The sequence below is a fragment of the Leptodactylus fuscus genome, chromosome 8, assembly GCF_031893055.1.
Source record: "Leptodactylus fuscus isolate aLepFus1 chromosome 8, aLepFus1.hap2, whole genome shotgun sequence".
Lineage (NCBI taxonomy): Eukaryota > Metazoa > Chordata > Amphibia > Anura > Leptodactylidae > Leptodactylus > Leptodactylus fuscus.
In genome coordinates, this window is record NC_134272.1 from 78706909 (window position 1) to 78719588 (window position 12680).

The 12680-nt window shown below is 41.3% G+C and overlaps 1 protein-coding gene across 2 annotated transcripts in view; it reads left to right on the forward strand.

Moving 5' to 3' along the window:
- The window catches only part of ACVR1C (activin A receptor type 1C), a 36471-nt gene extending 25021 nt beyond the window's left edge, over positions 1-11450 (forward strand). The window contains exons 3-9 of one of the 2 annotated variants that reach the window (XM_075284491.1): positions 3833-4075; positions 4451-4681; positions 5648-5815; positions 6031-6187; positions 9147-9271; positions 9577-9707; positions 10778-11450. In XM_075284491.1, the coding sequence (XP_075140592.1) occupies positions 3833-4075; positions 4451-4681; positions 5648-5815; positions 6031-6187; positions 9147-9271; positions 9577-9707; positions 10778-10903 (1181 nt within the window). In that variant the 3' untranslated portion in view covers positions 10904-11450. The remainder of the gene's footprint in view (positions 1-3832; positions 4076-4450; positions 4682-5647; positions 5816-6030; positions 6188-9146; positions 9272-9576; positions 9708-10777) is intronic. The other variant, XM_075284492.1, reaches the window with a different exon arrangement.
- Positions 11451-12680: the final 1230 nt, after the last annotated feature.

Genomic DNA, 12680 nt, shown 5'->3' on the forward strand with positions numbered 1-12680 from the left:
GAGTTTATTCAAAGATTTGGGTTGGTCATACAGTAAACTTCATCCTGATCCTCCTGGTTCATGCACCATGACTACATAAAGAAAGCAGTAAATCTGCCCATACACCTTCATAGACTTGTTCAGCCAACAGCTATTCCTTCCAATCATCCATACACATGCATGCTCAGTTCAGCCAAGTGTGCGTGTATTATTTAAATGCTGACAGGTTAAGGGTTAATGCTGCAGCATACAAAGCAATTTTATCCTTCCGTTACCGGTTCCAATATGACTTACCCCCCAATTTGAAGGGGTGCAGGGAGATACTATTACACCTTGGTCCAGGAGCCCAAAATGTGTCTCTTCTCAATATAAGAAGACCAATACTCTTAAGGGAATGTATCTCCAAAATGTATTTAGAAAAAATAGATAGTGACATATATGACTTTTTTCTAATCTGTTATTATTTTGTGATTGTAGATGGTTCATTGCTGGCCCAGGAGTGTTATCTATAGAGGTGCTATCTTCTATTGTAATACTGCCACTGATGTAAATGTGGTAACTGCTGCAAAGAACACCCCTACAAAATTGGTAAAATTGGCAAGTGTCGGCCTAGTATTAGGCATAGTGGCCTGAGTGAAAATTGCAGAATTTAGAACTTATTTTCAATATTTATAGCGACGTCGGAAATGTTATAAAACATGATCAAAAATTTATTAAAAATATGTTTAACATAAAAACTTGGCTTATAAAATAGGTGATTTTCCAGTGAGCAATACCTTATAGTTGGGGCCTGGTTAGAGATTTTGCATCGAGACCCCGGAGATTCATGTTCCACGTTTGTGTCCAGTGCAAAATATAAGGTGCAAAAAGATAAGATTGCACAAGGTTGGTGTGGAGGATTTCTAAACCCCATTCAACACTTTTGGGGTGGCTTAGGCCACATAAACACGTGTCCGGAATTTTAGCATTTGTAAGGTCTGGCACTGATGCTGGGGCAAGAGGCCTGATTCATAAATCGCACTATAAGGCCCCGTTCCCACGGAGTAACGCGCGCTACACATTGAAATCAATGGGTTTTAAAGCCTCCCATTGATTTCAATGTGTAAGACCCGCACCCATTGAAGTCAATGGGATCTGTTTTGAAGCGCCACGCTCTGACACGTGTTTACGTCTCTAAATGAGCGGCGTGTTACTCCGTGGGAACGGGGCCTTATAGTGCGATTTATGAATCAGGCCTCTTTCCCCAGCATTAGTGCCAGACCTTACAAATGCTAAAATTCCCACAGAGTTGAAAATCTTGTAGAAATACGGCCCAGCTCCATGTTGACATCTTTGGTTTTAGAGTGGGATGTCGAACTAACAGATATAGGTGCGATGGTTAGGGGTTCACATACTTATGAATAATATATATATATATATATATATATATATATATATATAAAAGGTTTTTACGTAGATATATATACATATATATATATATATATATATATATATATATATATATAAGCTTTTAACGTAGATGTAACAGATGAAGGAGAATCCAGGCGACTTTCTATGGAGTCCGTCCTTTATCGGACAACCTGCAGCGTCTGTTATCAGTGTGGACATTGCCCTATGTTAGATCAGGTACAGGATAGTATGGCGCATGGCGGTGGTATGTACGGAGACGTAGGGACATCATGTCTATAGATAATTCTATAGGATTAGGTGTAAGGGTTAAAGATCGCATTTGCTTTTATCTTACACACCGTACAAGATTCCCATTGGTTCTTCTAGACAACACCTCCTGCAATTCCCCCTACCTGTAGTATATACCTGTGACTGTCAGTATGATCATCAAATAGTTAATAAATACCCCTCAGTGTTATAAAAACGCAATCACAGGTATTACGCGTATCTCTGTAATGCAGATTGCCATAGACGCAGACGGGCCATTGTAGTCTATAGATCTGTCTTGTCGTTGCGACCTCTGCAAATGAATACTCATGTAAAGATTGTCAAGTCTGACTACGCACCGAACAAGAGAATTAGTCGGATTGTCACCAGATTCCACGTAATGGAACAGTGACACCTACTGGGAAAATGATGTCATAACATCAAGGCTGCAGATGACAACCCTAAGCTGATTTATTATGTCTTGTATGTTAGTTTTCTGGAATATAAAGCACGAACAACGTTACAATCTTTGACATAAAATTTTTTGTAAAAAATGTGCAGATCAAGGAAGACTGAGGAAGGGATGTCCTGATAGGTTTACTTTCATTTCGACCTAAAAACTGGAGCAAAGTTTAGATGAAATATATGCTTGGTCGGTGTGGATTTCAAATCTAGGACAACCTAAGATGACAACTCTCTCAAAACACTACAGATAGATAGGTTAGTGTCACCAGACCCAGCATATCACCCCAGCCCTGCAGATAGATAGGTTACTGTCACCAGAACCAGCATATCACCCCAGCCCTGCAGATAGATAGGTTAGTGTCACCAGACCCAGCATATCACCCCAGCCCTGCAGATAGATAGGTTAGTGTCACCAGTACCAGCATATCACCCCAGCCCTGCAGATAGATAGGTTAGAGTCACCAGAACCAGCATATCACCCCAGCCCTGCAGATAGATAGGTTAGTGTCACCAGAACCAGTATATCACCCCAGCCCTGCAGATAGATAGGTTACTGTCACCAGACCCAGCATATCACCCCAGCCCTGCAGATAAATATGTTACTGTCACCAGACCCAGCATATCACCCCAGCCCTGCAGATAGATAGGTTACTGTCACCAGAACCAGCATATCACCCCAGCACTGCAGATAGATAGGTTAGTTCACCAGAACCAGCATATCACCCCAGCACTGCAGATAGATAGGTTAGTTCACCAGAACCAGCATATCACCCCAGCCCTGCAGATAGATAGGTTAGTGTCACCAGAACCAGTATATCACCCCAGTCCTGCAGATAGATAGGTTAGTGTCACCAGACCCAGCATATCACCCCAGCCCTGCAGATAGATAGGTTAGTGTCACCAGAACCAGCATATCACCCCAGCCCTGCAGATAGATAGGTTAGTGTCACCAGAACCAGCATATCACCCCAGTCCTGCAGATAGATAGGTTAGTGTCACCAGAGCCAGCATATCACCCCAGCTCTGCAGATAGATAGGTTACTGTCACCAGAACCAGCATATGAATAATTTTCCAATGAGTGAAAACTCCCCCCCCCCCCCCCCCCGAGGCTCCTGGGCCCAGTAGCCATTGCTATCTCTGAATTCCCTACAGTTACATTCCTGTCTGTGGTAGCAAACAGAATCTTCACTGCTGATCCAGGAGCAATAACCACTCATATCCAGTAGGGGATGCCCTTGCTCAAGAATGTAGATGATGTAACTTGTGCTGCAGTGTTGTGGCCTGTAACTATGTAACAAAATACATCTGATTTTACAATACTAATAATTCTATAATATCATTAATAATCCAGTGATTGATTCCTATGACAGTAGATATGTAACATTGAAAATGAATGAAGATTGAAGTCTGAAAGCTTTTGCAATTTTTTCCTTGTCAATGTCTTCATGGTTCGGGTGTCCATGACCTCTATATAGCAGTTAATATTGAATGTTATATGTAGATTGGTCTCCTTTATCATGGAAATACACTTTTATATCAGCATTTCCTTCCATTAGGCATCTAAAGACACATTGCTAGGAATTGGAATCAGTGGTAGTTCCAGGTCTGGCCACCAGTTCCAAGGGGCAGCACTGAGCAGTCAGGCATTGACTATGTGCTATAGTTGTCTATAGTGAAATCCTCCTTAAAGCCGCGGTACACTTTATTAATCATGTGTATTTTTTTTATCAGCAGTGTCTACAAGTCCATCTAGTTTCAGTCATGTGGAATTATGGGTATTGGTGACTATTCCAATATGCGTCCTGGCCATCGCCATTATGCTCACCGTCTACACCTGTCAGAGGCGCTACTGTGCGTACAAGAGGAGCCGGCGGCAGTGCATCGAGGAACCCTTAACTGACTGTAACCTAGACACAGATGGGAAATGTCTGAAGGATCTCATATATGACATGTCCACGTCGGGATCTGGGTCTGGTAGGCGGAAAATTCTACTTCCAACTTTTACCTCTATTGTAAGCACTCCTAGTCTAAGACCAAGAAGTAGGTCTTCAGTCAGAAATCAATATCCAGGACCCCAATGATCTGCTGGTTGAAGAGGCCAAATTTGTGGCCTCTTCAATGCTTATCAAGCACAGCGCCATCCATAGTATAGTGGCTCTGTCTGGTATTGCAGCTATGCCTCACATCACAACGTGTTAATTTTCCCTATAGACTTATATGGGGGAGGCAAAAATGCAAAATATAGTGAAAAACTCAAACGTTTTTTTTGCAGTGTTTTTAGCTGTGTTTTGCTAGGGGCGGCATCTTCGATCCCAAAACAGTTCAGTAATCTGGAATGTTCCTCGATAGGTTTACCGCTACTTGTCCAGAGAACCATCGCAAGAACAGTTATTATTCAGGAAGTCGTCGGTAAAGGACGGTTTGGAGAGGTCTGGAGGGGAAAATGGTGCGGAGAAGATGTCGCTGTAAAGATTTTCTCGTCTCGAGATGAAAGATCCTGGTTCCGGGAAGCCGAAATTTATCAGACTGTGATGCTGAGACATGAAAATATCCTTGGATTTATAGCCGCTGACAACAAAGGTAAGAACCATACAGAATCTATCATCTATCTATCTATCTATCTATCTATCTATCTATCTATCTATCTATCTCCTATCTATCTATCTATCTATCTATCTATCTATCTCCTATCTATCTATCTATCTATCTATCTATCTAATATCTATCTATCTATCTGTCTGTCTGTCTATCTATCTATCTATCTATCTATCTATCTATCTATCTTCTATCTATCTATCTATCTATCTATCTATCTATCTATCTCCTATCTATCTATCTATCTATCTATCTATCTCTCTATCATCTATCTATCTATATATCTATCTATCTATCTATCTATCTATCTATCTATCTCCTATCTATCTATCTATCTATCTATCTATCTATCTCCTATCTATCTATCTATCTATCTATCTATCTATCTATCTATCATCTATCTCATGTCTGTCTATCTCCTATCTATCTATCTATCTATCTATCTATCTATCTATCTATCTATCTCCTATCTATCTATCTATCTATCTATCTATCTATCTATCTATCTATCTATCTATCATCTATCTCATGTCTGTCTATCTATCTATCTATCTATCTATCTATCTATCTCTCTCTCTCCTATCTATCTATCTATCTATCTATCTATCTATCTATCTATCTCCTATCTATCTATCTATCTATCTATCTATCTATCTATCTATCTATCTGTCTATCTGTCTATCTGTCTATCTATCATCTATCTCATGTCTGTCTATCTCCTATCTATCTATCTATCTATCTATCTATCTATCTATCTATCTATCTATCTATCTATCTATCTCCTATCTATCTATGTATCTCCTATCTATCTATCTATCTATCTATCTATCTCTCTCCTATCTATCTATCTATCTATCTATCTATCTATCTATCTATCTATCTCTCTCCTATCTATCTATCTATCTATCTATCTATCTACCTACCTCTAAACCTTTGCTGTCATCTCTGCAGATAATGGCACATGGACGCAGCTCTGGCTTGTGTCTGAATACCATGAACAAGGTTCGCTCTATGACTACATGAATCGCAACACGGTGACTATTGGGGGAATGATGAAACTCGCCTTATCGGTTGTCAGCGGTCTGGCTCATCTTCACATGGAGATTGTAGGAACTCGAGGTATATACAAATTTTAAAAAAAATATTCTCAATCAAAAAATAATTCTAATAGGGGACAAGTTGTATAAACCATTTCATTCTTGTGACAGAACATTCTTGACTAACAGAACCTCCAGTATCCAAGTGTAACTTAGACATTGGACTCAACGCGGGAGCAGAAGCCGAGACTTAGCAAGGCCACGATACTAATATATCTATTCATTCTGTATTTCCAGGTAAACCTGCTATTGCACACAGGGATCTGAAATCCAAAAACATTCTGGTGAAGAGGAACGAGACGTGCGCCATCGCTGACTTAGGACTGGCCGTGAAACATGATTCAATTACAAACACAATAGACATCCCACAAAATCCAAGAGTGGGGACCAAAAGGTAAGAAGGAATGAGATTGGTCTTGGCTGTGTAAGGGATATCCCCGTCTGAGAAACTGATGGCAGATCATAAGGAAATGTTTTTATTTTATATAGGGGGAGGTTTCATGGTTATGACCATGGATGGACACAGGTCTCCTTGATGATGGTTTGGGAGAGCTGTGGCCTGGTAACCATTGAGCCGTTCCATCAGTATTGATTGGTAACATTGGTTACAGTCAGGATTGATGATGGGGAGTGGTGAATACTGACTCTAACTCTGACTCTAACTCTGACTCCATCTCTGACTCTAACTCTGACTCTAACTCTGACTCCATCTCTGACTCCATAGCCCTGGTTATTGAAGTAACTAGTGACGTGTCCTACTGATTGGACTGAAAACCTGATATAGAATGTACAGTATATTAGACAATTGTATACAGCTATATATCCTAGATACAGTATCTGTTGTGCACATATAGACAAGCACCTGGTGCAGTGCCTGCATTCTCCACCGCAGACGTACATACAGTCCTATGAAAAAGTTTGGGCACCCCTATTAATCTTAATCATTTTTAGTTCTAAATATTTTGGTATTTGCAACAGCCATTTCAGTTTGATATATCTAATAACTGATGGACACAGTAATATTTCAGGATTGAAATGAGGTTTATTGTACTAACAGAAAATGTGCAATATGCATTAAACCAAAATTTGACCGGTGCAAAAGTATGGGCACCTCAACAGAAAAGTGACATTAATATTTAGTAGATCCTCCTTTTGCAAAGATAACAGCCTCTAGTCGCTTCCTGTAGCTTTTAATCAGTTCCTGGATCCTGGATAAAGGTATTTTGGACAAACAATTCAAGTTCAGTTAAGTTAGATGGTCGCCGAGCATGGACAGCCCGCTTCAAATCATCCCACAGATGTTCAATGATATTCAGGTCTGGGGACTGGGATGGCCATTCCAGAACATTGTAATTGTTCCTCTGCATGAATGCCTGAGGATTTGGAGCGGTGTTTTGGATCATTGTCTTGCTGAAATATCCATCCCCGGCGTAACTTCAACTTCGTCACTGATTCTTGAACATTATTCTCAAGAATCTGCTGATACTGAGTGGAATCCATGCGACTCTCAACTTTAACAAGATTCCCGATGCCGGCATTGGCCACACAGCCCCAAAGCATGATGGAACCTCCACCAAATTTTACAGTGGGTAGCATGTGTTTTTCTTGGAATGCTGTTTCTTTTTGGACGCCATGCATAACGCCTTTTTTTATAACCAAACAACTCAATTTTTGTTTCCAAAATGAAGCTGCCTTGTCCAAATGTGCTTTTTCATACCTCAGGCAACTCTATTTGTGGCGTACGTGCAGAAACGGCTTCTTTCTCATCACTCTCCCATACAGCTTCTATTTGTGCAAAGTGCGCTGTATAGTTGACCGATGCACAGTGACACCATCTGCAGCAAGATGATGCTGCAGCTCTTTGGAGGTGGTCTGTGGATTGTCCTTGACTGTTCTCACCATTCTTCTTCTCTGCCTTTCTGATATTTTTCTTGGCCTGCCACTTCTGGGCTTAACAAGAACTGTCCCTGTGGTCTTCCATTTCCTTACTATGTTCCTCACAGTGGAAACTGACAGGTTAAATCTCTGAGACAACTTTTTGTATCCTTCCCCTGAACAACTATGTTGAACAATCTTTGTTTTCAGATCATTTGAGAGTTGTTTTGAGTAGCCCATGATGCCACTCTTCAGAGGAGATTCAAATAGGAGATCAACTTGCAATTGGCCACCTTAAATACCTTTTCTTATGATTGGATACATCTGGCTATGAAGTTCAAAGCTCACTGAGGTTACAAAACCAATTTTGTGCTTCAGTAAGTCAGTAAAAAGTAGGGGAATTCAAATCAATAAAATGATAAGGGTGCCCATACTTTTGCACCGGTCAAATTTTGGTTTAATGCATATTGCACATTTTCTGTTAGTACAATAAACCTCATTTCAATCCTGAAATATTACTGTGTCCATCAGTTATTAGCTATATCAAACTGAAATGGCTGTTGCAAACACCAAAATATTTAGAACAAAAAATGATTAAGATTAATAGGGGTGCCCAAACTTTTTCATAGGACTGTATATAACATCCAATATCATCTGTTATGAATGTGGTAGGAAATCAAAGTCACCCAAAGGAAACCCGCGCTAAGGCATAGACGACATCGGATATTGTGCAGACTTGGTCAGATTCACACTATGACTAGTGCACCAGGGATCAGCACCATGAAACGTGCGACCCGTTGCTATTTCTATATGGATTGTCATGACTATAGACTCTGTTTTTGCCGTTTAACCACAGAACTTTCAATGTGACTTTACTAATTCTGAGCTGCTTATAGGTGACATAGATAAGTGTAGCAAAGTTTATCTTGGTATTGTCATGGGGGTTCCTGGGTGGGATAGGGATGGGGATCGAAGCGGTCACTCCTGAGCATTTTGGGGTTTTGTTTATCCAGATCCATTCAGCTATTCACAAAGATATAAGCCCTGTCAGTGTAAATTGTAATGTAAATTAGGGTCTACTAGCCAAGTCGGATGTAAGACTGTGGTTTCTCTTGGGGAAGGTCATGTAGTGTTACCTCCCACTTGGCTAGTAAACCTTAACACTAGCCGGGCCTATATCTGTGGAATAGCTGAACAGATTTGAATAAACACAACACTAAAATGCTCAGGGTGACAACACCGATCATATGATGGATGTCATTGGGCTTTACAGATTTGGTAGATAAGCTATCAAATCTGACGTGCACCATTAAAACACAATCTTTACTCCCGAAACCACGACCTCAATGCGCCAAACCTGACCTGCCTAATATGAGTCTGAAGAGCCTGTAATGCTTTTATCCAATGTTCCTCCTGCATTCTCTAAACCCATTTGTTCAGCTTTCCGCCATAATATCTTGTTTTTCTGTTATCACAAGGTACATGGCTCCGGAATTACTCGATGATTCGATAAACATGCAGCACTTTGAGTCATTCAAGTGTGCAGACATCTACTCCCTGGGCTTAGTGTACTGGGAAATAGCCCGGAGATGTTCTGTAGGAGGTCGGTATCTGGGCTTTATTCTACCTTTATTAAGTTAATATGATTTATCCTATTTATTAGGTTGTTCCTGTTATTTTATGTACGTAATATGAATCACCACAAAGGCATTGTGTTATTATCTACAAGGCCACCGGTGATGGGTCTTTGATTGGAATTGCGTCTTCTAGTCGAAAGGTTCTGTCTTACATAGACTACTTGATAGATTAATTCTTGATATATGGTCATATATTTCGGGCATTCCATTGTTTCGATGATGTCTGGGGCCGATGGACCCTTTGACCCTTCATTTTCTTGTTTTGCTGCAGGAGTTGTGGACGAATACCAGTTGCCTTACTACGACATGGTGCCTTCTGATCCTTCATTAGAAGATATGAGAAAAGTTGTTTGTGACCAAAAATTACGACCCAACATACCCAACCAATGGCAAAGCTTTGAGGTATGTGGAGTAAGATAATTGACAATCCAAGGTCAGATGGTTTCTTTTCGGTACCTTATACTGACTTGCCCCCATACCATGTGGTGTCCCACATATGGTGCCCCAGTAATCCGAATATTCACACCCTGCTGTGAGTACCAGCACCGCGCCAAATCCTAACAGCAGCACAATAGTAGGGAAAGTAGCTGCATCTTGACCAGCTGACTTGGGCTCTAAGGGTGGGGTTGACATACAAAACCATCAGGGCTGCTGCCTCTAGCAGATCCTATCCGTCCAACCCCATTTCCACCAGTGGGTGACCATTGTTTGACCAACATAACTTAACTCCCCCACCAATAACATGACAATACCCTACTAGAGATGAGCGAACAGTAAAATGTCTGAGGTTCGATAGTCGTTTCGAGTAGCCCCTCAATATTCGACTACTCGAATCGAATATCGAACCCTATTATAGTCTATGGGGGGAAAATGCTCGTTTCAGGGGTAGGCAACGTTCAAATCAAATTACACTTACCAAGTCCACGAGTGAGGGTCGGGCTGGATCCTCCGAGAAGTCTTCTCCGTGTAGTGTCCCCACAGCATCTTCCGGCTCTTCATTCACTCTGCCAGGCATCGGGCCTGGGCAGAGCCGACTGCGCATGCCCGCACTACAAGTCTGCCTGGCTGAGTGAATTCAGAGCCAGATGACGCCGCGGAGAAGCTGCACGGAGAAGACGTCTAAAGGTAGGCATGTATAGCATTCGGCCAATCAATGCTGGTTCTGCATCGAACTTTTATATTCGAACAGCGAGTGGAACTCGATCTAGTACGAGTATTTTGAATACTTGAATACCGTAGTATTCCATCGAATACCTACTCGATCGAGTACTACTCGCTCATCTCTATACCCTACATGTCTCCATTTCGGTGGAACAATCCTACAAACGCAGTTGCAAAAGTGATGTGTGCTAAAAAATTTTGGGGAAAGGGATGTCTAAAAGTCATGATTTGGGGGAGCGAAATATAGTCAAATATGTCAATAGAAGAACATGTCTCTACAAATACATATGTAACGTATATCTTTATTCTAGGCTCTCAGAGTCATGGGCAGGATCATGAGAGAGTGCTGGTACGCCAATGGCAAGGCTCGCCTCACCGCGCTGAGGATAAAGAAGACGCTCTCCCAGTTGTGCGTGGAGGAAGATTTCAAGTTGTAATCGGGTGGCTGCGAGACCACGACCATCACAAGGCGTACGGCGATCAGTTTGTAGTTGTGTTTGCTCTACCTCAACAGTAACAAGTGCCAGATTGGAGAAGTGATGGACTCTTGGATTGTACTGGTTCAGAGCTGACTTACCGGTCACCATTACGAGGCCCAGTGTATAAAAAATAACCATCGAAACAGGACCATGTGTAGCACCTGTTAGGGCCCAATGGGCATCCTAAGTAACCATGCTTTACCCTTGTCTTGCCCAGGCTCACTAGGCAAGGGACCTTGTTGCTCATGACTCGCTGTGACCGGGTGTCAATCTGGATATAATGGACACACTAACAAGTTATATACCGTGTACATATACAATGACCATATACATTATTTCGAGGACAGTATAAGCTCATACACATTTAAAATATTTCATTTTTTGAGAACAGATTTTTAAATGTCCAGGTCAAAAGTCAAGCTGATGTGTAGATGGGGGGGAAGGGGCGAGATATTTAACGTAGGGTGTGGGGGTCAACGCTTGTTTTTGACTCTCTTTTGTCTAAGGGAACAGTTTTTGCTCTTGCTACCTATTATCTGAAGCTTTTTATGTTATATTCCAAATGAAGGTATAAAAAGAGATATATTTATATACAGTATATATATATATATATATATATATATATATATATATATATATTTGTGTGTACAGAATGGTTGTCAATACATTCCATAATAGCACTCGCGACACACAGCGGTTGAACAGCCATGTGATCCGACACCATAGTTTGTAAAGAGTCCAACGTTTTTTTCAAGAAATAGCGCCACTCGTGAGCAGTGGCTGCATTTGGTATTGCAGCTTAGGTGAACAGGGATGAGCTGCAGTACCAGACAGGGCCTATGGACAAGGCAGAAATGGATCCAGCTCAATCCACTCCTGGCTTTGGGTCAAAAAAATGGCATCAAAAACTGCCACAAAAACTACACGTGTGAATCCAGGCTAAGGGGAAAGATGGAGGAAAAGTAAGATGGTGGGAAGAAGCAGAAGAAGCTTCCAGGGACCATACGTGGCTGTCTGCTGTCTGTAACCAACCAAAGATAAACCAAGAGGAATTGCTACAATTTTTGCACACATTAAACTTGAGGTTTTTGATCATTTTAATAGCTTTAGCTTTTTCTTTGCAAATTGAATGTGATTGGGTTTTCTGGGCCGAATATCTAGATTCAGTGCCATGCAAAAGTGTAAAGCAAATCCTGCACAGTAAGAATGCATCCAGATATAGAAGGGTTAATAGTTTATTATTGTGAATGAAGAAAAGGAACATATAAATCCCATATTTGGTGTGACCTTTGCCCTTTGCCTTCTTCTTGACAATGATAGTTTTTGGCAGACCTGGGCAGGGAGGTTGTTCCCGCCGCCATCTTGGAGAACTAAGCCCAGATCTTCTGTGGATGTTGCTTGCTCCAATCCGTCTGTCTATTCATGTCATCCCAGACGGACTGGATGATGTTGAGATCAGGGCTATATCTGTGGGGGCCGGATCATCACTTCCTGGACTCCTCCTCCAAAGGGCAAAGGTCACACCGAATATTGATGTCTTCATTCACATCATAAAATAAATTATTAACCCTTTTATTTCTGAAAGCGTTCTCACCATGCAGCATTTTTGTCCACATCCACATTACACCCATGCACAGTACTGTACAGTCATGGCCAAAAGTTTTGAGAATGACACAAATCTTATATTTTCACATGATCTGCTGCCCTCTGGTTTTTATGTGTGTTTGTCAGATGT